The 26,093-nt window shown below is 38.0% G+C and overlaps 1 protein-coding gene across 1 annotated transcript in view; it reads left to right on the top strand.

Annotated features, from left to right (window-relative positions):
* The window catches only part of ITPR2 (inositol 1,4,5-trisphosphate receptor type 2), a 416,442-nt gene that overhangs the window by 161,617 nt on the left and 228,732 nt on the right, over positions 1-26,093 (top strand). Inside the window, exons 23-27 of the mRNA XM_084877146.1 lie at positions 4,151-4,280; positions 6,735-6,792; positions 8,201-8,366; positions 10,200-10,373; positions 25,979-26,068. Coding sequence (XP_084733272.1) covers positions 4,151-4,280; positions 6,735-6,792; positions 8,201-8,366; positions 10,200-10,373; positions 25,979-26,068 — 618 coding nt within the window. The remainder of the gene's footprint in view (positions 1-4,150; positions 4,281-6,734; positions 6,793-8,200; positions 8,367-10,199; positions 10,374-25,978; positions 26,069-26,093) is intronic.

Raw genomic sequence — 26,093 nt, forward strand, 5'->3', positions numbered from 1 at the left:
AATTGAACCTGGGAACTTTCAGTCCGCAGACCGACGCTCTACCACTGAGCAAAACCGGTTTCGGCTGTACCGATTAGTTTAATTTCTTATACTTTTTGCTTCAAATCACTGTGAAATACTCTGAAATGCTATGAGTTAATTTTATTTTAGGATAATAAGCCTGGTAAGAAATCTCACATTGACACTACTTAATATATTAATTACATATTTTCACATTCATGAAATATATTAATGGTGATATCTAGCAATATGGAGTATTTTGAGAGGGATAAGCCCTCTTTCCCACGTATTTTATTGTTTAATATTAACCCTAATTTACTTTTACCTTCATTTAAGATGGATTTCAGAGCTGGCAAAATTAATGATTGAATTCAGCCCTTTTTCTATTTTTTAATTGAGTTTGGCATATGATTCCATGTATCCAGATTTATCATTGCATCAAGAAACTCAAATAAAATTTAATTTGTTATTAAAAAAATGTTGATAATTGGTTTTAATTGATTTTAGTACTTTATATGAATGATTACCTCTTTTTTTATTTTTGTTTCTAAGAGGCCAGAAATAACATGGGTATTATATATATAAAATCATGTATATATATAATATATATTTTTATATATAAATAAATATATAAAAATATATAAATTAACCTAGCTCTATGAATTTTAAGGAGAAAAATTATCATTCCATTGGTTTAGTGAGTAGTTTTCCTATTATTATAGCTATGAATGCTTAACATATATTTTTTTTAAATTTGAAAAGTAATTTTATGAAACTTCAATTATATGTCTATAGCAGGTTTGGAGAATGAAGCCTGGAGTTTTCAAGGGAGCATTAAGATTCTGGATACAGTTTACTGTCTTCCATCATAATTTAACGTAGACTGAGCTACCAGAAGTGGGTTAGTAGTCCAGGAAGGGCCTATACATTTTTATTTAAAGTAATTAGATTTATAATCAATCACAAAAGGTTTTACAGTTCCTCCAGGAACTCAAAGGGCTGAATCTGAGAAATACTGGCAGGCCTCCCAACACTGTGTTTGTCAGTCTGCCCTGGGGTGGCTCAGTTGTTCGGGCATCGTCCTGGACACCGAAGGTTGTCGGTTCCATTCCCAGCCAGGGCACATGCCCAGGTAGTGGCACCATCCCCAGTAGGGGGTATATAGGAAGCCACCGATAAGTGTTTCTATCTCCCTCTCTTTTCCTCTCTCACTAAAAACAAATAAGCTATTTTTAAAAAATTGCTTAGTCTTCCTGTTCTGAAACTGAGGAAGGTTGTAAACCCTCAACCTGTGGACCAAATGAGCCCACAACCCCTAGTTCTTGTTGACCCTCTGGTCTCTGTTTTGTGTGTGTCTGTGTTTGTGTTCCTGAGTGCTGTTCTTGAATATGTTTCTTTCTTAGAACATCCTCTTAAAGAATGTCTTTAGGGCCATGCTCCTTATGTAGGTTCCCTGCTTTCTGCTGGCTCTCCCTCCTCACTCAGGGACGTCTTTTCTTTTTTCTTTTCCCCATCACTTTACATATCTCTCCTTTTTGGTCTAATTTCTCTCTTATTTTTTCTCTCTCTTTATTTATATATATATAATAAAAGGCTAATATGCAAAGTGTCCCCGTGGGAGTTTGTTGAGAGACCAGTAGTTCTATTGTTTGCTATGATGTCCACTGATCACCAGGGGGTGTCATGGAATGAAGGAAGGTCCTTGCTGGTAGCCAGCAGCCAGTAGCTGGCAGCCAGGGAAGGGAGGCCCCCAGACAGCAATCAAAGGAAGGCCCCAGCCAACAGCTGGAAGGCCCCTATTGGCCCTGATTGCTGGCCAGGCCTAAGGACCCTACCAATGAATGAATTTTATGCACTGGGCCTCTAGTGTGTGTGTATATATATATATATATATATATCCCTCTCTCAACACCCTTTTTCTGTCTTTGTTTTCATTCTTCCCTTTCCATCTTTCCATCTTCCATCCATTGGTTGTTTATAAATAAATATAGGTTGGGGGCAAAAGTAGGTTTATAGTTGTATGTGAAATAGTCTATTCTTGAATTATTTATTCATTATTATTTTTTTAATACAAATAGCTATAAACCTACCTTCCCCCATCCCTGTATGTTAGAGGAAGACATTTTTTTTTACATTGGTTATATTTATAAAATATAATTCTATGAAGTTTAGTAACTTCAACTAAAAGTTAATGTTTCATTAATTCTTATTTTATGAATTTGTTCTTTGCATAGGTTTAAAATAAAAATGCTATTTTAAGCACTTGCAATCTTGCTTCTGCTTCCACCATTCTGCTGAAAGCTGCCAATTCCACTGACCCTTTCTCAGGCCTCGTCTCCCACGTTCCGTCTCCTGCTTTGAAAATCCTGTCAGGTAGAATCGGTTCAGACAACCTGTGCTGCAGCGCTCACCACTTGCTAATAAAAGAGTCTCTTTGGTGTTTGCTTTCCCCTCTAGAAGACATGCTCTTCAAAGGCAGGTCTTCTCTTCTTGGAACCCTGTCTGTACCCTTGGGACTTCTCTCAGCACCTAGTTTAATAAATGTTGAACTTAACAGGACATAGCTGACATGGAGCATGTGTGCTTCCCGTAAGGAGCATAAAGGTCTAGGGGAGAGGGACTAGGAAGAGGGAGAGGGAGAGAATGAGGGAGAAGAAAAAAGAAGAAGAGGGAGAAGGAGAGCTGATGGGGGGATAAGAGGGAGAGAGAGATTGAGCTTCGACTTTGGACCTATAGGTTTAAATAAAGTGCTGGGTGAGCAAAAAGGTACAGGGATTTAAACTGGGCCTTGGAGGGGATCTCAGAAGCAGGTTATTGCTGAAGGAGGAGACTATTCAAGGTGTAAAGTGGACACAGAACAAATGTGGGAAGGCGAGAGAGGAACTGCAGGCAACCTGTGCTGTTGGATCAGAGAAGCTGGAGAGAGAGAAGGAGAGAATGGGCAGGAGGAAGGAGGGAGGAGGGCAGTGCAGAAGTGTCAGTGTGAAATAAGGTGAGATGGTAGCACAAAATACCAAGTTTTCTAAAATTGCTTGGCCACTGTTTTCTGTCCACATGAGACTCATAAGCATGTAGGGGACATGATGGTAATTTCCCTGGGACACAGGGAAACTTCAGGACCTAGGGCAGGCACACCAGCATGGAAAGTAACCATGTAGGACCACTTCTTTATTCTTTCCTTTCTCGACTCAGAAACCCACAGAACATATTTTTCCTTCTCGGATCTCCATTGGGTTTTACACAGCACGATTTAGCCCCCGATAGTTTCCTGATTATGTGTATTTCCCCAACACGCTCATTGGCTCCTGGAGGGCTGTGGGCCGAGTGTTTGCATTCTTCATAGTGCTGAGCACAGACAGGAACCTGATGGGTCCAGTCAGGAGAGCAAGGACAACAACACACACCCAAGGAAAACAAGCACCAGGGAGGCACAGCCATGGTGTACGAGGATGCGCTGACCTCAGCTGCCCTTTAGAGCATAGGCCCAGGACCGATGGGGGGACAGCCAGTATCCACACTACGATAGCTGGCACCTTGGCCTTTCTGTGCGAGGATGAGGGCCACAGCGCCAGCATTCTCCTCCCAGAGCCAGTGGACACTCGGTGAAGTGTGATCAGTGCAATGATGCTACCATTTCATCTAGACTAGGGGTGTCGAACTCAATCAGAGAAGGGGCCAAAATCTAAAATCCAGCCTAAATCGCGGGCCGAATGGTTTACTGAACAGTCATAAACTGACAATGTCATAAACTGACAGCAGAGTGCAGTGATGACAGCGCGGTGCGGGCCACATTGCAAGGCCTGGCGGGCTGGATTTGGCTCGCGGGCCTTGTGTTTGACACATGTGATCTAGACCCATAGGGTACCTCTACCTGAAATATTCAGACAGTACTCATGGGAAGGTTAAGTTTTCTTGTTTCAAAAAAATCCTTTGGGATTTTACTGACATCGATTAAGGAAAACACATCACTCTTTTTAGTCTTATGGCTGATGAGTGGTAAGCAACTGAAGCGTTAGGCGTTTACCAACACACTTCTAACTAGTTCACGTGATATGTTGATAGTTATGTTCTTGGTGCTGTGCAATGAAATGTATTTTTTAACCATTGTGCTAATAAAGGGAAGTTTTGTTGTTTTGAATGTTTCTTGTAGTTTATCCTGAGTGTCCGACTGGATTACAGGATCTCCTACATGCTCTCAATATATAAGAAGGAGTTCGGAGAGAGCAGTGAGAATGCTGAAACCTCTGCCAATGGCTCTCCAGATACATTGATCCCAGCAGGTACCTCCTTTGTGACAGCTTTAACTCTTTGTATTTTCTTTCCCTCAGCACTGGAAAACACATTTCATATTTTAAAAAACACAGTAGTACCACCCTGTTTCCCCGAAAATAAGACAGTGTCTTATATTAATTTTTTTCTCCCAAAGTTGCAGTAGGTCTTATTTTCAGGGGATGTCTTATCTTCCATGCACTAGGTCTTATTTTCGGGGAAACACGGTAGTATTTCTAAGAGACAAAATGTGGAAATAATCCCCACCAATGACACGCAGGGGAAGGGACTGAGCGAGGCAGGACATTAAATAACTTGCCTCGAATGGCAGGGAGGACATTTACTGTTACTTGGTGCTTGAGTGGTTTGTTTTTGAATCTTTAGGGCACTGTAAGGCAGAGGGACTGTTTATTGTTCCCTTTTACAGATAAGAAAACCAAGGTCGGAGGGGTGAAGTTACTTGCTGAAGGTCATGAAAGTTGTGGAGCAGGGATTCTCTCTGAAGTTCCCCCAACTCCACAGTCTGAATCTCTTAAGCACGATGCTATTTTGGCGAAAATCCAAGGGGAATTTTTTTTTTTTTGGGGGGGGGTAGGGGGGTGGTGTGCCCTGGATCAAAGAAAAATGTGAAATACGGCCACGGAGGAAAGCTGTTTTGTAGGAAGCCACTGCGCAGCTTTTGAATCAGGAGATGGCATTTCCCAGTGTGAGTGTGTGACTGTGGGTGTTGGTTTGTATGTGTGTTGTTTTTCACTTCTCATGGTTACAAACTATTAATGAATTTCATTTTTCCACATTTATAAGAATAAAGCCACCCTATCTCTGAGTGGAGGACCATAATGACGACAGAGCATAAAAATAATTGTAAAAGTTTTCTGACTATAGAAAGTATTTGATGAAGCCTAAGAAGTATTAAATTGACATTTTTCTGGGTAGTGAACTGTGTATTAATGAATCGGCCAGTTAGCAGAATTCTTTTTCTGGGGATAGGGTTCGTATGCAGATATGAGAGGTTCTTCTAAACCCAGTGGTCGGCAAACTCATTAGTCAACAGAACCAAATATCAACAGTACGATTGAATTTTTTTTTGAGAGCCAATTTTTTTAAAACTTAAACTTCTAATACCACTTCTTCAAAATAGACTCTCCCAGGCCGTGGTATTTTGTGGAAGAGCCACATTCAAGGGACCAAAGAGACGCATGTGGCTTGTGAGCCGCAGTTGGCCGACCACGGTTCTAACCGCACCACTGTGACAACATCAGGAACCCTCCTCTTTATACGTCAGTCAATCTGACAGGAATGATTCAGTGATTTCCAGAGTTTAGTTAAAATGGATGCTAGACCAAATGTTCCCCTGTCTGGCTCCGTCCCACCCAAAAGGCAGCGTGCCTCTGCAGACGGGGAAGCTTGCCTAAGCGTTTGCAGCAGTGTTGTTTTTATGCTTCCCAGAAGTGCAGAACCCCAAAGGGCTGTTTCCAGGAATGATGTGGCAGGACGAGAAAGTCTTGCTGGCGGTTGCATTGACAGTAGCATAAAAATTACTGGCTCTCAGAAGCCAGACTTCTGGAAGCAGGCGCGCTAAGTGTCAGTGGAGTGTGGGAGGGAAAGTCAGGGGGGCACGCCCAGAAAGCCAGTTGTCTCATTTACCTGATTTCTTCTCGCATGGGTTGTATTTGCAAGCGAGAGCTTTCTGCGGGAGAATTCCTTTTCCCTGTTTATATCTTGCTCTGTTTTCTTATTATGCTTTGGAGATGAGGAATAAAGTGTGTACTTGTCATTTAAATATGTTATCTTAATCAAGATATCTTCAAAATGTTAGTGATGAGGATGGGTGATTAATCATGATTGGTTCATATAAAAAGTTAAGCATCATGTCCTATCAGAAGGGATGGGATTTGAGAAGTAAGCTTAGGTTGTAAGTCACAAGGTTCATTATAGGTATATTTTGATTCTTTCAAAAACTTTATCCTAGCCAGTGGCCATGGACAATAGGGGGGTAGGGGCATATGTAGGGAGGGGTTTGGGATGGGAATGGGGGGATGAGGACAATTATGTGATACCATAATCAATAAAAAAGGGAAAAAAACTTTATCCTTTCATGTCATCACCCATTTAAATGTTTATGTGTGTGTGCATGTGCATGTGTGTGTGTGTGTGTGTGTGTGTGTGTGTGTGTGTATGTGTAGTTGATGCACCTATACATACACCTGTATGGGTGAGGCAACTTTGTAAATGCCTTTCTGATCTTTTAAATATATCTTTGAGTATAGCAATATATATTAAAAATGTAAAATTCACTTTAAAATATTGATGTCTAAAGTGGAACTGTATTATAACTTTTAAAACCTTTAATTGATTCTGGTGTATAAAGAAATTGAGACAGAATATTTTTAGCTATATCACTATACATATTGTGACTTAATTACACTATGGTAAAGAATAGGTTTTTCCATTTATCTTTGCAGCTATTGTTCCTGATATAGATGAAATCGCAGCTCAGGCAGAAACTATGTTTGCTGGAAGGTACGGTAACATTTATGTATCTTTATCTTGTGAATAAAAATTTACTTAGAATTTTATTGAAATTTTGTTATTGTTCACCTCCTATATCTATTTAATTTTAGATTATAATTTTTGCCCCCAAAAGTGAATCTGATAATTTACTGTAGAAGAGAAAGCATAGCTTTTCTTTAGGGCAGGTTGAAAAAAGGACAAGAGAACTGAAATCAGTGTATTTTCCTGAATTCCTTTATCCTGAATTCTTTTCTTTTCTTTCCTCAAATAATGACAGCATACCAATGACCTTTGACTCCCCTGGTAAAAATATTGCTGCATCTTACAAAACATTGCTTCCATACAGCTGAGAAATTTGAGGCAAAAAAGTCACTTCTTTCAATGTCATCATTAACTTTATCTGTGAGAAATACAGATATCCTCTGCCAATTGGAAATATCCAGGATCAAAGAAGATAAGATGCCTCTGGCATGACCGCCCAGCAGCTCTGCTCTTTGTTGTTTGTAACTTGTTTCCCTCTTTGTCGGGAATGAAACTAATTGCAGTCAAAAAGAAAGTAACATGCCTCAACTACAAATTATTGAGCTCTCAGCAATCATTTTTATTACAGATTTGCCACGAGAGCCTAAACAAGTTTATATACTAAGCCTTTTGTCGCCTTTTCTTTGGTTAGAAAGACAAACAAGACTGAAAGATCAAGGGAACCAAAAGCGATTCTTCTCTGTAGCAAACATTTGGCTTGGCTTTGTTTTTATATTGTTTTGCCCATTTTTTTTGTTGTCATCTGTGTTTTCCTATTCAAATATTTTATTATTCTTGAGAAGGGAGGGTAAACCAGTGTCCGATTTTCACCATAAAATAAATGGACTTTTTATCCAGAGGAATCTTGCTCAGAGTCCAAACACAGGAAACACAGAGCTGTTGTGGGGATGGTGGGATGTGTGTATGCATGCACTGCACCCTAATCCAGCACTGCACCTCCTCAACCCTGCCCCACCAGACACAGAGTTCTGTAGGTTCTAAGGGAAGTCAACCCTTGGTGCACATACAACCTATTATGTCTTCTCAGCAGACACTTTGGGTTGATTCAGTTCCCTATCTTTTTTCATTGCCTCGTTGACTAACCCATCCCCGTGAGCCTGGAAAACAGTGCAAACGCTGGAAACCCCTATGCCCTGGACACTAGAGGACAGTTGGTCTCCCTGCTTTCATGGACAGACACAAGCTGTTCTGTTTCCTTCTCAGTTACACGAGAGAAGAAAAAGAGTAAAAATGTCATTCTTTTTCCTTTCCAAATTTTTTTTGGGGGGGGTGGGAAGAGGAGAGTGCTATCTCAGAATGTATACTCAGTTTTAACTACCTATGGGTGGGTTTGATATCAACACAACTGATTTTAGAATTATTTTTGGCTTTCTAGAAAGGAAAAAAATCCAGTTCAACTTGATGATGAAGGTGGCAGGACCTTTTTGCGGGTCCTCATTCATCTGATCATGCATGACTACCCTCCTCTGCTGTCAGGAGCTCTGCAGCTTCTGTTCAAGCACTTCAGCCAGAGAGCGGAGGTTCTACAGGCATTTAAACAGGTGAGAGGGCGCCTTGGGTGGCTCCAGAGCGGGAGCTCCCCAAGTGCTGCTTAGGACACCCAACCTGGCTCCCGGCTGCAGACTTAAGGAGACTGTGCCGCTTTTCCTGGAGACACGTTCTGTTTTAAAGATAGATATGGCCTTGACATAAGCCATGGCATGATCTATCATATAAAGAGTGCCCACAGGTGATTTTAAGTTAATATCTTTAATGTAAATGACAGGCTCTATGATTTAGGAAAGCTACTAGGGGATAATGCTGGGATTAGGAATTTTGCTGCTGCTGCTGCTGCTATGTCGACCTCAGATTTACTGATAAATTTGGGTAGGACAATCAATAGCACTGAAATATAATGTTATGTGATTGAAAAATGTTTGCATCCAAAAGAAAGAAATTATTATGGATCTAATCTTTTTCATTGTCATTTAAAAAATATATTTTATTGATTTTTTGTACAGAGAGGAAGGGAGAGAGTTAGAAACATCGATGAGAGAGAATCATCGATCAGCTGCCTCTTGCACACCCTCTACTGGGGATGTGCCCGCAACCAAGGTACATGCCCTTGACCAGAATCGAACCTGGGACCCTTCAGTCCCCAAGCCGACGCTCTATCCATTGAGCCAAACCAGTTTCGGCTTGTTGTCATTTTTGAATGACATTGAATCTGTGTGTGTGTGTGTGTGTGTGTGTGTGTGTGTGTTTTATTCCTGAAGGAAGATTTTTATTTTAATAGGTCACAAAAATTCTTTTTTTTAAAAAATTTCTTTATTGATTAAGGTATTGTATATGTGTCCTTATCCCCCCTTTATTTCCCCCCACCCCTGCACTCATGCCCTCACCTCCCTGTTGTCTGTGTCCATTGGTTAGGCTTATATGCATGCTTCAAGTCCTTTGGTTGATCTCTCCCCCTATATAGCTATTTTGAATTGTGCTGCTATGAACATAGCGGTGTATATATCCTTTCTGATTCATGTTTCTAGTTTCTTGGGATATATTCCTAGAAGTGGGATCACTGGGTCAAATGGGAGTTCCATTTTTAGATTTTTGAGGAAACTCCATACTGTTCTCCACAGTGGTTGCACCAGTCTGCATTCCCACCAGCAGTGCACAAGGGTTCCTTTTTCTCTGCATCCTCTCCAGCACTTGTCATTTGTTGATTTGTCGATGATAGCCATTCTGACAGGTGTGAGATGGTACTGCATTGTTGTTTTGATTTGCATGTCTCGGATAATTAGTGACTTTGAACATGTTTTCATATGTCTCTTGACCTTCCTTGTGTCTTCTTGAGACTTAATGAATAATACCTGAGTGCTTGTATATGTTTCACTAATATTTATTTTATTTAGTCTTCATTAGGAAGCTTTACAAGAATATAAATTACTTTTTTATTTTTTCAAATAAAAAGGAGTAATTATTTATATAAATTGATATAATTATGCATTTATTTGTATGCCATATGATACATATAAGTTATGATAAAATAAAAGTTGATATCATGAGGTTCAGACTGTATTGGTATGTTCTTCCACTTATTTTTATGTTTCTTTTTTTTTAAAACAGAAAGAGTCTTAGAAAAATTAACTTTCAAAGTGAAATTAAAGTTAGGGTATCTTTTATTTCAAATTACTCTTTAGCACTTATAAGAGTTTGTTAAGGATACTTCCAGGTGAATTTTCTAAGTCAATATACATCTAAATATCAATAAACATTCCAGTAATGTGAATCTTCAACTTATAGATAAATATGTAAAAACTTGGAATTTTACACGTAAATGAAATAGGAGTACAGAAAGTCCTTAAGTAAATTAAGGGTTGAAATTCTTCTGTTTCCAGGTGCAATTGCTGGTGTCCAATCAAGATGTAGATAACTACAAGCAAATAAAGGCAGATCTCGACCAGCTTCGACTAACTGTAGAAAAATCTGAGTTATGGGTTGAGAAGAGCAGCAGCTATGAAAATGGAGAAATGGGTGAAAACCAAGTGAAAGGTGGTGAAGAGCCAAATGAGGTTTGTTTTCAGTATCTGTTTTGAAATAATTCAAATGATATCTTTTAAAACATAGGCCCCACAGTCAAAATTGTTTATAAAGAATTTTTTTTTTCTGAGTAACAGAACATACAATTTTCATTTGCCAAGCCAATTAACTTCATTAACCCGCACTCTGGATAATTCTTGTCAATTGCTACCACCTCTTACCACCTCTGCCTACTTTTCCACTGTAAATCGTGTAATCCAGGAACCAGGACGATAGGAGGGAGTGAGATGGAGGAAAAAAGGAATGGGTCTTGAACCTAGTCCTAAAAAAAAAGGTGAATTTTTGTTGTCATCATTCACTGTGGCTATTTATTGCAACTTGTAAACTGTTCCTTTCATTATTGTGGCAATAGTATCTAAATGAAAGGACAATATATGCTCTATTATCAACATGAAAATACCAAGTCTATGTTTGATCTGAAGAGTAGTGAGATGATGATGGTAAGTCTCTGCTGTATTAGTTTCAGTTTTCAATGGAGTAATTACTTGCTGTTTTCACATTTCACTAATTATGAAATAACCATTAAAAATTTAAAACAGTATTTAAATGATAATACTTAGATCAGTAAGCCAGTACCAATGTCATCGTTGAAGATAGAGTAAATTTCTTAAAATGTCTGTATGAGCAGGTAGTTAGTCCCCACCAATTCATGTATTCCTACTACTAAGGTTAGAAATTTTTTTTGACTTCAGGTCATGGTGATGCTATAAGTTCAAACTTGAACACAACCTTTTCATCTATTATGTCTTTTTTGCATTAGTTAGTAAGATTATTCAGTGCAATTTAAATAGATGTGGTGATATTGGTCATTCTTGTCTTATTTCTGATTTTAAAGGCGATAATTTTAATATTCCACCAATGTACATGTTTATTTTACATTTTTTAGGATACTCTATCAATTGAGGAAGTGTCCTTCTATTCCTTTTATTCCTCACTGGCTAGTTTTTTTTTCTTTTACCATGAATAATTATTGATTTTAATTAGATGTAGCTGATGCATCTATCAATATTATTTTTCTTTAATCTACCAATTTTAATAACATGAATCATAAATACAGCTTCTCTCATAGTAAGCTTGCATTCTAGAATAAAGGTATCATTGTTAACATTTTTTTATGTTGCTAGATCTGGTTTGTTAATACTTTGTTTAGCATTTTACATCTATGCTGTCAGTTAGATTGGTCTATAATTTTTCTTTCTGTTACTGTTCCTGCCAGGTTGAGACTAGTTCCATTAAACAAATAAGGTGCAAAATATTACCCTTTTTTTGTGTAAGATTAGAATGATCTATTCTGTGGATGTTTGGTAAAACTTGTCTATAAATATGCCTGGGTCTTGGATTTAGTTTAGGGGATGATTTTAATTACAGATTAAGTATTTTTAATGCTTACAAATTTATATTTTCTATGTTGGGTCAGTGATATATTTTTCTAAGTCACATGTTTTCAAATTTACTATTATTTGTTCAGAGTCTTTCATTATCTTCTCCTGTATCTGTAGCTTCCTACCCTTTTTCATTATTTATGTTATTTATTTTGTCTCCTTTCTTTTCTATGCCTTAATTTTACCACAGTTATCTATTTTATTTATCTTCTTTAAAAAACCAGTTCTTGGCTTTGTTAAGCTTCTGGTTTTGGTTGCTATTTTATTATATTTATTCTATTCTCTAACCTTTTATGTTGGCATGCTTTTCAGGCTTTAAAACAATTTAATGGTATATTTTTCTTTTAAGAAGTTGCCTTCCACAAATTTTGACAAATGATGTTTTTATTGGTCAGTATTAGATATTTAAACATTTCCATTATGATTTCTTCTTTGGCCCAGAATCATTTGGAGGTGAATTTTAAAATTTCCAAATGTGTAGGTAAATTTTTGTTGTTGTTACTGAATTCTTAATTAATGGTGGCAAGAAAAAAATCTGGTTATGATGATATCAGTTCTCCAAAATATTTTGAGACTTGGTTTGGCCCATTATGCCATCAGGTTTTGTAAATATTCTATGTCGCTTGAGAAGAGTGGGAATGAGTACAGGATTCCTTAGATATTGTGCTTAAATCATCTGTCTACCTACTACTATTTTTGTTTTCTTGACTTATCAGTTATTGAGATTTACTGTTATTTTCTACTACAATGGTAAGTTTATAAAATTTCCCTTGTAGTTCTATTGATTTTTACTTTATATGTATTAAAAGGCTATTTTATTAGATGCTATATATTTTATTAGATGCTATATATTTAACATTAAATTTCACTAGGAACAAAATATTTTTACCAGTTGAGAATTCTTTCTTTGACTTCTGGTTATATTAATGCATGTTTTCTGGCTTTCTGTTGCTTGTGTTGAGAAGTTTGCTGTCTGTAGACTAGTGCCTTACTTTAATTATAAAACTCTAGTTAAATGTATGTTAAACCTTGTTATTGCCTCCAGACCTATTAGTTTCCCTTTTTAAAAAAAATATATTGATTCTTTTTACAGAGAAGAATGGAGAGGGATAGAGAGTTAGAAAAATCAATGAGAGAGAAACGTCATTCAGCTGCCTCCTGCGCACCCGCCCCCCCCCCCCCCCCCCCACACACACACACACACCAGGGATGTGCCCTCAACCAAGGTACATGCCCTTGACTGGAATTGAACCTGAGACCCTTCAGTTCACAGGCCGATGCTCTATCCTAGGGGTGTCGAACTCTATCAGAGAAGGGGCCAAAATCTAAAATCCAGCCTAAATCGCGGGCCGAATGGTTTACTGAACAGTCATAAACTGACAATGTCATAAACTGACAGCGGAGTGCAGTGATGACAGCGCGGTGCGGGCCACATTGCAAGGCCTGGCGGGCTGGATTTGGCCCGCGGGCCTTGTGTTTGACACATGTGCTCTATCTACTGAGTCAAACCAGTTAGGGCTATTAGTTTCCATTTTATAATATTTCCCTTATATGGGACTTTGTGCTGAATTTGAAAAATTTCTTTAGATTCATATGAATCTACTTAGATATGTCTTATTGGCCATTTACTCCACCTATTGAATTTTAAGTTTCAGCAATTATATTTTGAAATTATAATTGCTGAAACTTAAAATTAGATACTTGAAATTAGATTTTTTTCAAATATATTTGGTTATTTATGATCACTTTTTTTGTTGCTTGCTAGTTTTGTGATTACATAAGGATCTTTTATAACCTGTATATAATAATTCAATGATCTGAACTAAATTACTTGGGAGTTTTTTATGATTCTCACTTCATTATATTTTGGTCATCTTTGAAATGAGCTTATATATTTTTTAAAACAGACTTTATTTTCAGAACACTTTCAGATTTAGAAAAAAAATTGTACAGAAAATACAGAACTTTCTCACATATTAATTCTTCTCCCCATTTCCTCTGTTATGAACATCTTACATTGGTGTGGTACATTTGTTACAATTGATGTGCCAGTGCTGGCACATTATTATTAAAGTCCATAGGTCACTTTAGATTCACTCTTTGTGTTGTACTATTCATGGGTTGTGACAAACATATGTCCTTTATCCACCATTACAATGTGAGACTGCCCTGAAAGTCTGCTCTGCTCTTCCTATTTGTCCTTCCTCATGAACCCCTGAATTCTTGGAAACCGCTGATATATTTTTTAAAAATTATATTTTTATTGATTTCAGAACGGAAAGGAGAGGGAGAGATAGGAACATCAATGATGAGAAAGAATAATTGATAAGCTGCCTCCTGCACCCTCCCCCTTCGCTGCCACCCTTCCCCTCTCCCTGCTGGAGTCAAGCCTGCAACCCAGGCATGTGCCCTTGACTGGAATCGAACCTGGGACCCTGCAGTCCACAGGCTGATGCTCCATCTATTGAGCCAAACCAGTTATGGCACCACTGATATTTTTAATTCCCTGTAATTATGCCTTCTCCAGAGTGTCATATAGTTATTTATAATCATACAGTATACAGCTTTTTGCAGACTGGCTTCTTTCATTTAGTAATAGACATTTGAAGTTCTTCCATGTCCTTTTAAAACAGGGATGGGGAACATATGGCGTGCGAAATCATTTGGTCTGGCCCTGCCAAGGCATTAGGGGTGAGTTAATTAAATGTTTGAATAAATATAGCGGCCTAATTTTTAAGTTGACAATTTTGTATTTCCCTGCAAATGATGTCAGTATCCAAATGGCCCTTGGCAGAAAAAGGGTTCCCCACTCCTGTTTTATAGCTGGCTAGTTCATTTTTCTTTAATCACGAAAAAACTCCCTTGTCTGGATGTACTACGGTTTGTTTATCCATTTACCAATTGCAGGGCATATTGGTTTCTTCCAATTTGAGGCCATTATGAGAAAGCAGCTCTAAACATTTGAGTAGACATTGAGGTCCTATCTTTGACTTCAGACCTGGAGGTGGAAATCTGGCATGTTTCCTCCTTAGAGTCTCTGTGATGGCCTCTGGCTGTGGCCAGGGGCACTGCTGGCCTGAGACCAAGTCAGAAGGCAGTGGTCTGGGTGAGCTCCTCAAATTTGACACTTGCTCAGAGTAAACTTACTCTCTGGGTTATAGAGCTAGTAGTATTGGCATTTGCCTTCAGGGAAACTTACCATGTTCCCTTGCAGCGTGAACCTCTCTGATCTGGCTTTAGGTTACACTTTTTTTCTTTTATAGATGGAGGGTGGGCTCTTTTGGGGTCATCCTTTATTTTCTGTGAATCTAGAAATGTACTTAAAATAGGTTATATATCTAGGATCAAATTGTTTTTTAATAGAGGGCCATTTGCAGGTTTAAGTTCGCTATTCTTGCAGAAATCCTTGGGAATGTGTTTACTTAGATGTTTAGTAATTTAAAAATATTTATGATGAATCTAGATTCTTTAGAACTTCGTATATGGAATGCTTCTGAGGCTTATGCTTAATCCAAAGAAGATTTCCTTTGCCTCTGTGAGCACCTTTAAAATACGTTTTGTAACCATAGGAAACAAAGGTTTTGGCTTGGGAATTTCAGGACTCCTTAATTAGGGGGAATGCTATGCCTAATCTTGAGATAAGCGGGCTTATCTTCGTATGTAGGAGCTCAGGAGACTTATTCTCCCCCGCCCCTATTTTTATGGCTTCTGCCAAGCCAAATGCAAGACAGGTACTCCTTTGCTCTTCTGTGGGCCGAATCTTTCCCTCCTTTATCTCTGTGGGTATCTCCTTTAGGTATACCTCGTTCTAAGGCAGGCTCTCTGATCAGACCTTCCTTCTTGCCTGGGAACCAGGCTTTGCTTCCTTTCCTTGAGTGTGTGTATGAGCCATGTTAAAACTCAGTGTCCAGCCCTGGGTGGTGTGGCTCATCGTTCCATGCACTGAAACATTGCCTGTTTGATTCCCAGTCAACGCATATGCCCAGTTGCAGGCTTGATCCCTGGTAGGGAGAGTGCAGGAAGCAGCCGATCAATGCTTGCTCTCATATCAATGTTTCTCTCTCTTCCTCTCTCTTCCTCTCTCTATAAAAAATCATTTAACAATCTTTAAACAACAACAAAAACCTCAGTGTCCAGCTTATCATGTACAGACTGATGCCATCAAGGCCAACAATAAATCCAGTATTTGATAACCCCTTTGAAAATTTGATGTCTTTCTGGCCTGCATTTGCTTCCTTCTCTTAACTTTAAAGATATTTTAAATATTTCACCCATCACTCAGAAGTGTTGTGCGCTCCTACTTTGTCATATTCTATATTCGACAGTTCTCAACAGTGGGAAACTCTTCTTTATTTCCAGCCCCTGTATTTATCCTTGAAATGTCTGTACTCAGATGCCAGGTTTGAGGCAATGTCAGCCCTGTCTGAACTTCCTCTACTTGATTGCTGTCAAGTTTCCCCAGAGCAAAAATCTTTGTTTTGAACATTCTGCTTAAAGTGCTATTTCAGTCTGCTCACCATCATGCCTCGTTCCCATACACACCTGAATTTCTCATTTCCCTTCTTTGAGTTTAATACCTGGAATCAAGTCTAATATTCGAGATTTGATACTTGGTGATTGAGAATGAGCACCCAGAATGGACATCCTTAAAACAGTATGACATGACATTTGATTCAGGACTGAACTGTGGAGTACAGGAAAGGGAGAGGCCATTGTGGGCCTGGCTGTTGCAAAAGGTTTCCCTACTTGGAAGGATTGGGAGGATTTACTGAGCTAATGGATTCACGAATAGTAACAAGAGAAGCGGAGTGCAGCAAGAATAAGTGATTTGTATTTGAAGTGACTGGAATTTGGGAACCTTTGAAGGTTCTTGGGTCGGGAGGGGTGTATACTGTCTAGGGAATGGTCTGGCAGAACCCAGGGTGGTTCAGCAGAACAGGAGACTGAGAGATGGGGACCAATTAGGAGTCTGTTGTCCACTTTCAGGGGTGAGGTTATGTAAGCATGAACCAGGGAAATGGCTGTATACAAGTATAATAGGTGGATTGAGAAGCCAGGAGAATAGAACATAATAATTGATGAATATAAGGTGAAAAAAAAAGTTACTAACTTGTACACAGCCAAACAATCCGTGTTATGCAATGAACAAACTGCCAAAGACAGTGACAATTTATTGTCAACAGGATAAAATATGTCACAATCCAAATGGAAACAACCAATCACAGGCAGCACTCTAGCTGGTCAATACAGATAATTATCCTTTGTTGTAAACCCTTGTAAACCCTTACAAAGGCTCTAAACACAGGATGATTGGTATTGTTTCCAAACAGCTCATAATGATATAACGACGTGTCTGCTTAGATATCAGAAGACCAGATAACATTAATTTGGTTCTTCATTTCAATCATAAAAAATGTTTCTAATAACATAAAAGTGTTTTTTTGTTTTTTTCCCCCTCAGCGATAAGTTTGGTTTACTCTGGGCAATAAATGTGAATTTACGATCCATCAACAAACAAATCTCATATATGGTCCAAAATGATCCCATTACTGTACTTGAATCTCTTATAAATAAGAATATAGGATGAATTTGGTCACCTAATAAATCCATTGTGTTATTGTGTATTATAGTGTTTCCTTTTATTAAACATATCTTCCAGGGCACTAAAGACTATAGCATCGTTGCTGAAAGCTTAAAAGCTTGAGTATAGCAAGTTGGCAGTATGAGTAGCATTACTAATTCATCACATTCAAATACATGTTGACTTCTAAATATAGGAAGGAGGGATTAACTTAGGAAACTGTATCCGTGTGGGTTAAGTCAGGATTGCCCTTTATGTTCATCCACCTTTTAATTCAGGGTTGAGAAGCAGGCCACTTGGGTATCACAGTGCTGCTAAAAGAAGTGCCCACTCAGGTTATCTATTTTGGCTATTAATTTTTCTTCACAATGATTGTACCTATATGGCTATATCTATATTTATCTCTCATCTGTAATCCCTATCTGTGGTTCCTGCTTCTTTAAAATAAAAAAAAAAACAAAAAACACTCTCTCACTGATCCAAGTCTGATGTTTTAACCATCTACCTAGTTTTTTCGTTTTCAGGGTTTCCAATAGAATCTTCATCATATTCATGCAATTCTAGATTTATATCTGCTGGGTTTTGCTTCACAACTTATTGCTCTTTTAATGGATGTGTGATGTAAGGAATAAAATGAGCTGGAAAAATGTCCCCAGGGGCTCACTCTGGGTTGTCTGGACAACAAGCTGGCCAGACTGGTTTTGTGAGTGAGGGTGGGGTGGAGATGGGGCGGCTATCTTCTCTTCCAAGAGGCTGTACCCTAATTTGGCTTCTGATGGGACCTATGGCTTCTGCCCTTCAGGAGGAGCAGTCCAATTCCTGTGGGTCCCATAGCTGGAGTCCCAGATCAATTCCAGAGAGCCTGGTGCCAAGCCTGATAACCCATCTTGATGGATAGGTTACTCTCAGACTTGCCCTGTAAGAAATTTCAAGGAGGTGGGGCTTAGGCGAGGTTACTCAGAAATGTAGACCCATACTCTTGTTGAGCAGAGAGCTCAGCACCTTTTTGGGGGGATGATGGAAAGAAGGGGGATACATGTCGTCTCTTCTCTTGTTGACACTCAGCTTGTAGTTTCCCCTTTCCCAATAAGGCTATTCTTTATCTATGCTGGGTGATGCTGTGGAGTATCCTGGGCATGTGGCAACCAGAGGGACCCACCTGGGGCAAGAAGTAGTGTTTCTCACTTTATGATGTTTGTAAACAGCCTTGTATGTACAAGTCCTTTCAGAAGAGTTCCTGAATGTTTGCATTTAATGATACAGTCTCATTGCTGACTGTTTTGTGTTCTTCTGAACACCAACTTTCCTCAGAGGCACTCGAATTTTAGTTTGCAGATTTATCTTAGTGAGAGAATGAATTTAATTCCTTTCCTTCTTTCCCTCCCTTTCTTCCCTTCTCTTCATTGTTTCTTTTTTTTTTTCTTTTTTTCTATTTATCCCTAGGCACACCTTCTTTGACTGATGGTCCACATCCCATTACTCTTTAAAAGCAAAGACTGGTTTCCATTCCTTGGCTACTACATCTGATCCTTTTTCTTTGATGAAGCAAACAGGCAAGGAGGCAGGTCCCTCTAGATTCTAGAAGGATATCTCGAAAGAAAATTGTGCTTTCCCAATTGTTAGTACTTTGGTTCTGCAGAGCAGGAAATACCGTAGTTCTGTATGAACTTTGTTTCTTTGGCAAAACTTGTGATTGACAGGCTCATGATGAAAGTAACTGGTAGTATGTCTAACCTTCATGACTTAGTCCAGAAACGTCCATGAGTTTTAGACAGCTCTTCCTATACTACCTGGTTGAGGGATGCTATTGGAATTGCACAAAGAACTTTTATCCATTACTTTTGGAGAGTGATTTTCTGAAATTTCCTTTCATGGGATTTATTTTCTTGTCTCTGTTTTTTTGTTGTTGTTTGTTTGTTTGTTTTGCCTCAGACCTCATCATATATTTTACTTGTTTATATGACATTATGTACTCCTGTCCTTTATGTCTCAGATAAGGCTACCGAAGATAATTGTTAATGATGAGTATCACTTAATAAGGCCTTTAACAAGACATGGGTTTGAAAACTAATTTTTGATTTTCAGCCAAATGTTACTTTATACATCTTCATTCTCTTTGGTTATAATGTGAATTCTTATGTAAATTGGTTCTTTGAATTACTTTCACTATAAGAATCGTTCCCTGCTTGTCTTCTGGCTTACATTAAATTAATGCTGTTTTAGCATAAACTATCTGACTTGTATTTTATCCCCCCCCCCCCCACTTTGCTATTTGTTCTCAATTTATGATAAGTTGTTAGTGAGGATTAAAGTTTCTATATGGTTTCTTTTCCTCAGAAAATGGCTTATAAGGAAACTATGAAAGTTGATTCATTCAGATCAGAACACATATCATTAGGCCAAGCATAAACATTTCTGCAATGTTTTCTTGCTGAAGAGTGAGACTAACTGACGGTGCTGATTCCTTCCTCCCACATCTAACCCCCTCCTACAGCTACGTTTGTGTGGGTTATAATATGAATGTGACCAGTGAAGTTTTCCCCACTAACATATCAGGTTCCAGACTTAGTCTCTATGGGCTCTATTGTATCACTGCTTTCATTTCCTGGATAGTGCTTCTAAGTCACCCTGCGGACTGAAGGGTTGCCTGTCCTTTCTACAGGCAACAGTATTATATATTATAATATACAAATATTGTAAAAGGTATCATGTAAAAAGTATTGTACATTTCTGCATTATAATGAATGTGTTATAATTGCATTCTTATGAAAACAACTGTTCATGTACATCGAACATACTTATCACTAGTCTAATATTTTCCCAATATCTCTCTAAGCAAATAATACATGCCATTAGCACATTCTTTCTTGTTACCATATCAGAGATACAGATAGTCAAGGATAAAGGGGTGTTTTCTAGGACCTCTGATTAACCATTATTAAATACTCATCCACATGACATCAAATGAGTAAAAAAAAAAATACTAATATTGTATTTGTGTTGGGAAGGGAAGACAGGTTTGGGATAAGGTTAGGAACATGTATTTACCCTCTGGAAGAGAAGGGCCTGAGTTGAGCGATGTCTGGAGGGAAATTATCTACTAGGAATGGTGGACACGGCCTCTTCTGTGCACTGTGGATCTCAGGCCAAGTCTTCAAGCTGCCTGAGGCTCCAGCCAGGGAAGCAGGAACTGTCACCCATGACCCAGGATGATCCATATTAGTTTCACATGCAAGGTCAGATAAGTAGATTAAGGATAATTTTGGGGATTCTTCAACACTCTTGATATCTCCCCTAAATATCTATTATACGATGTTACTTTTAGGTGGCAGGAGAAAAATTACCCAATCTTCCCACAATGAGGTTATCTGAAGGAGGTGACATTTATTATAAGAGCTTCAATTAAATCACAATCTGATTGGTCAATTACCTATAAAAGACTGATTATTAGATTTTTAAAAATGTTTTGGAGGGAGGTGGGAAGGGAAAGGGAAGCTATTTGACATCTGAAGTTGGGAGGAGAGTGATTGGTAAATGACGCCTCTGAGTTGGGTTGAATAGAGGTTACAGAAAGAGAAGGCTAAGGATTCAGATGGTGAGCAAAATGCTTTGCAGCCCTGCCAAGGAGGGACATCCCTTAACTTCAGTGGGGGTGGGGACAAGGAGAAGACATGCACTAAGTTATTTTAAAAAAATATATTTTATTGATTTTACACAGAGAGGAATTGAGAGGGACAGAGAGTTAGAAACGTCAATGAGAGAGAGTCATCGATCAGCTGCCTCCTGCACACCCCCCACTGGGGATGTGCCTGCAACCAAGGTACATGCCCTTGACCGGAATCGAACCCGGGACCCTTCAGTCCGCAGGCCAACGCTCTATCCACTGAGCCAAACCGGTCCTGGCTGCACTAAGTTATTTTAATCATCCAGTTGCAGGTGCAGGCAGTCCTACATTGTTGGATTTGGAAAGTTATTTCTTAAAAGCATGATTTCCTTTGTTTAAATGAGGGAGATAGATCTCCATTATTGGTGCCAATGTTTAGTTCACTCTATAGTTCATATAGTATTATTTTCCTGTATCATTTTACTCTTGATATATGAGTGTCCTAGTCTGATGCAAAATAAATTGTGAATGGAGGCCATAAGATTCAATATTTGATTAGATATTCACTCTTTGAGTCTTTACCTAGAATCTTGCTGCCTTTCCAGTTTGCAGACTCTTCTAGAAAATTCTAGATTCTTCTAGAGTATTGTTGATGTATTGTTTATGAATCTACTGCTTTATGTTACAGTATATGTAATGCAGTTAAAAATCTAACTGCCTCTCTAAAATCACTTAACTAAGTAGTTTTCCACATTGCATTACAGGGAATAATGTTAAATTCTTCCAGATAATAGAAGGCAATTAGAATAAAGTACATGGACTTTTGGAGTTCAGTCATTTTTCTTCATCACTGTTGTCAAAATGAAAATTTGGATATCTATAAGCATCCACTGTTCTTAGTATTGCACATTTTTTTGGAGCCTACTCAGCTTCAGGACGTTGAATCAAATTACACCTCTACATTTTCCACCTTACTAGTATTTTGTCATTAGAATAAAGCCAGGACTTTGTAGATTTGGCCACTGACCTAGGATGAAAGTTGTATAAGATATAAAAATACAACCAATTTCTCCTCTTTGCTGGAGGAAAACTTTTGGAACACCTTCAACTTAGAGCATTTGGGCATCAAAATAAGAAAACAAAACAAACCCATGCTTATGTAATTTACATAATTCTTAAATTTCCCTAATCACTGCCTTGGAATCATCCAGATGTTCTATGGGTCCATATTTGTGTTCAGTTTAATTATATTAAATTATTTTCTTAAATGAAAATGGGCTGTTTATTGAATTCTTCAGTGTTGACTCCTTTTGTAGACTGCTGGCAATTTTTAATCAAAATAGTTTTTCTTCATAATTCTTATACTTAACAGAGGTTAGCATTGTCTATATCCTCCCCTAGGCTGAACTAAAGAGCTTTTAGTAATGTAGTATGCCTTGTGTGAGATTACTTTTCTTAAAATAAGACAGTTGCTTTTTATTCAGGTCATTGTTTAAAAAATAGACTTGAATATATCTGCCAAAGGTTTGCCTTTATTTTAACTATTTTTTTTAAGTTGATATAGATCCAAAAGCTCTATTTTCTACCCTAGGAGCTTTGGTAGTCCTTAGACTTGGTAATACCTTAATCCTGCTTTGTGGCACAAACTTGGTTTTCTTTAATATTTCTTCTCTTCTAGAAAAAAATGAATATGGTTTTAAAAAATTGCCTTTAGAAAGGAAAAGAGAGAGAGAGGGAGAGAGATAGAGAGAGCAAGAGAGAGAGAAAAAGATTTTATATATATATATATATATATATATATATATATATATATATATATATATATATATATTAATGTGAGAGAGAAACATCTATTAGTTGCCTCCTGTACACACCCTGCCTGGGGATTGAACCAGTAACCTAGATATGTGTCCTGACCAAGAATTGAACCCACAACCTCTTGGTGTACAGGACTATGCTCTAATCAACCAAGCCACCTGAGCAGGGCAATAAGGTCTTTTAAAAATTCAGCTTACATCTAGCCAGTGTATCTCAATGGTTGAGCAATGACTCATGAACCAGGGAGTTTACAGTTTGGTTAGATTCACAATTAAAGCACAAGCCCAGTTTTCGGGCTTGATCCCCAGTAGGAGGCATGCAGGAGACAGCCGATCAATGATTCTCTCTCTTCATTGATGTTTCTAGCCCTTTCTCTCCCCTTCTTTCTCTGAAGTCAATAAAAGCATATTTTAAAAATAAAATCCAGCTTTCACGTTTATGATCAGAAAGGGAAATTTAATTACATTTTTAGATTTTGCAATTTCCACTTCTCACTGTAAGATATTGTTGCTATCAAATAGAAACCCCATTTTCCTCATTCTCTTATCTCCAGTCTCTTTCTATCTAAATATTTCCCATTTGCATAAGCACTTGGGCTCCTTCCCTCCTCTGTACTGGCTTCACTTACATATATGGTTTTTCATCTTTTTCTATAATGTTTTAGGATTCACTGAGTGTTTATTGTCTTGCAGACAATATCTTGCTTGTTTTTCTTTCTTATTTACCTGGAGTGGAGTTGAACTGCTTTTATTTTCCTCTTAGAATTTATTTGTATAGATAAATGACACAGCTCTGGAATTCTTTAGTAATGTTTCGAAGGCTTTCAGTGTTCATGTTTTTTACTTTTTACTGTACTAATTCTATTGAATGAAAGAGACAAGGTAGTCAGAAAGGTAGCAGGTAATCTGGAAGATGAATTATTCATCATAAAAGCCCAGTGACTGAATGGCAGAACCACCAGAACAACTGGACCACCAGGGGGCAGACGCTCAACACAGGAGCTGCCATCTGGTGGTCAATGCACTCCCACAGTGGGAGCGCCACTTGGCTGACTGGGATGAGCTGTGCTCTCACAGTGGGCTGATCCCTGCAGGCCATGCCCCTCCCAACCAGTGCATGAATCTGTGCACCAGGCCTCTAGTGTCACAATAAAACAAAAAGAGCGGGGTTTAAAGAAAATGGTAGTGAACCACCAAATCAAGTGCTAAAAGAAAGTTGATAATGAAAGTCATTGGCACATACAACACTGTTAGTACAATTTGTTATAGATTATTTTTTCAAGAGATTTAGTGGGAACAGTAATTGTAGATGCAAGACTACTTCCCGGAATGGGCAGGATCACTGCAAGTGCTTGGTTAGCCTCAACCTGACCATGTTTTTTTTAAGAGACGAAAAAGAATCAGTAGAGGGTAAAAACTGCTTGTGTACAAGAGAAGGAAGGAAGCTGGGAGAAGAGGCAGGGAAGATGGCATTTTAAAAACCCGTGCATCAAGAGTTTTTTCTCTCTGAGGTACAGCAAGGAAGGTAGAGCGGCTTGTGGGTGATGCTGGAAGTATCCAGATGGAAAAGGGAAATGGATGTAGGGCATTTCTATAGGCTTGGTAAAACTGGCCTAAGAGGTTACTTGCTAAGGTAGAGTTCAGGTTGGGAACCTCCATCTTTGACAATAGTTGACTAGAGAGAAACAAAAAAGGAATATAAAACTTACCGAGATGTGGCAAAGGCTCAATACTGACCAAGGTAATCTGCTTGCAATATTTCATTGACATTCTTTGACTTTCAAGGAAAGTTTTTTTCTGTCTTTCTTGGTTTGCATTAACTTTGTGATTTGTTATGGAACAGATTAGGAACAACAGCTTGGTACAAATGAAATAATAATATCTATTGGCTTTATATATTTTTGTTACTTTTTCCTGAGTTTAGATTAGGGCCATCTTTAATTGAAAGAGTTCAACACCAATATAGGTGTTTTTTAATTATTTTATTTTATTTTATTTTAGCCTAAGTTGAACTAGACATTTTTTCCACGTGCAATTTTGTACATATTGTAAATCAGGGAGGTAATCATGTTCTATGTTACCTAATTACACACGTTCTTGCAATATACACGGTCAGTTCTTGCCACTTTCTGCACACTGTGATGTCTGTTTTTCCACAATGCCTTTGGCTAAGGAGACTTCTTCACCTGACAAGTATCTCCCAGTCTCCCACAAATCTTGCATACTTAACTGGTTTTCATCTTTCAAGACCTTGGCTTCAACTTGACCTTCTTCATAAAGCTGTCTAATGCAAGAGCTATTTCCCCTCTCTCTCTGAGTAGTGAATTCTGCTCAGTTCAAATCCTTATTTTTATATTTCTCTGTTTTCTTAGGTAGACTCTGATTTTCTTGTGGGAAGAACCTTATCTTATATTTCTTTTAGACCCATTCATCTTACCTAATACCAGGCAGGAATTGGGTAGTAATAAGTGTTCATGTATTAAGTTGTTTGTAACTGATGTTTTATTTTCATATGGTGACTCCAATACTTGATACTTAAAATCTGTGCACTATATATTTGTTTTTTATTATATGCCAAAGATAATGGTTGCTATAATGAAATACTTTTTTTTTCTGTTTCAGGTCCGTTTAATAAACTTTATTAACTTATTGATTTTAAATGGGTTATTTTTAATATAAATGTTATTTTACTTTCTTCATTTTCATGGTTTTGTACTTGCTTGTTTGGCCTTTAAGGATGTCATGGTAACCTGCCAAGGAATTTTTGGGTTAAGGTGTTCTTTCTTCCCATTCCTGAAATGTTTTTCAGCTATTATTACATTCTTCTTTACTCTTTTTTTCCCCCCCTGAAGTTCATCCCTGATGACATAATTATACTTTCATGCCCTGAATTTTTACTATACCTTCTCTTATAGGCAATATAAAGTCATGATTTGTCTGATAAATTTAGAATAAGGAAATACTCTGATAATGTTGTATGTAGTAACTTTTTGTTTACTTTTCTTATAATTTGGTTGTTATTGGGAAATGGTAATTTGCATGACTCATGCAAGCCAAGGAACTTTGCATTGGAAAAAAAAATGTCTAAGTTGAATAATTCATTACAAAATGTATTTATTAATTTTTTACAAAATAAGTAAATTTATCACTATGCTACATATGGCATAAACATATATATTTGTGTTTATCTTAGGAATCAAATATTTTAAGTCCAGTTCAGGACGGAACAAGGACACCTCAGATTGACAGCAATAAGAGCAATAACTACCGGATTGTGAAAGAGGTTAGAAGTAAACTCTTTTTCTGTG

This window comes from Pipistrellus hanaki, assembly GCF_964339955.1.
Source record: "Pipistrellus hanaki genome assembly, chromosome: 3".
NCBI classification, from domain to species: domain Eukaryota; kingdom Metazoa; phylum Chordata; class Mammalia; order Chiroptera; family Vespertilionidae; genus Pipistrellus; species Pipistrellus hanaki.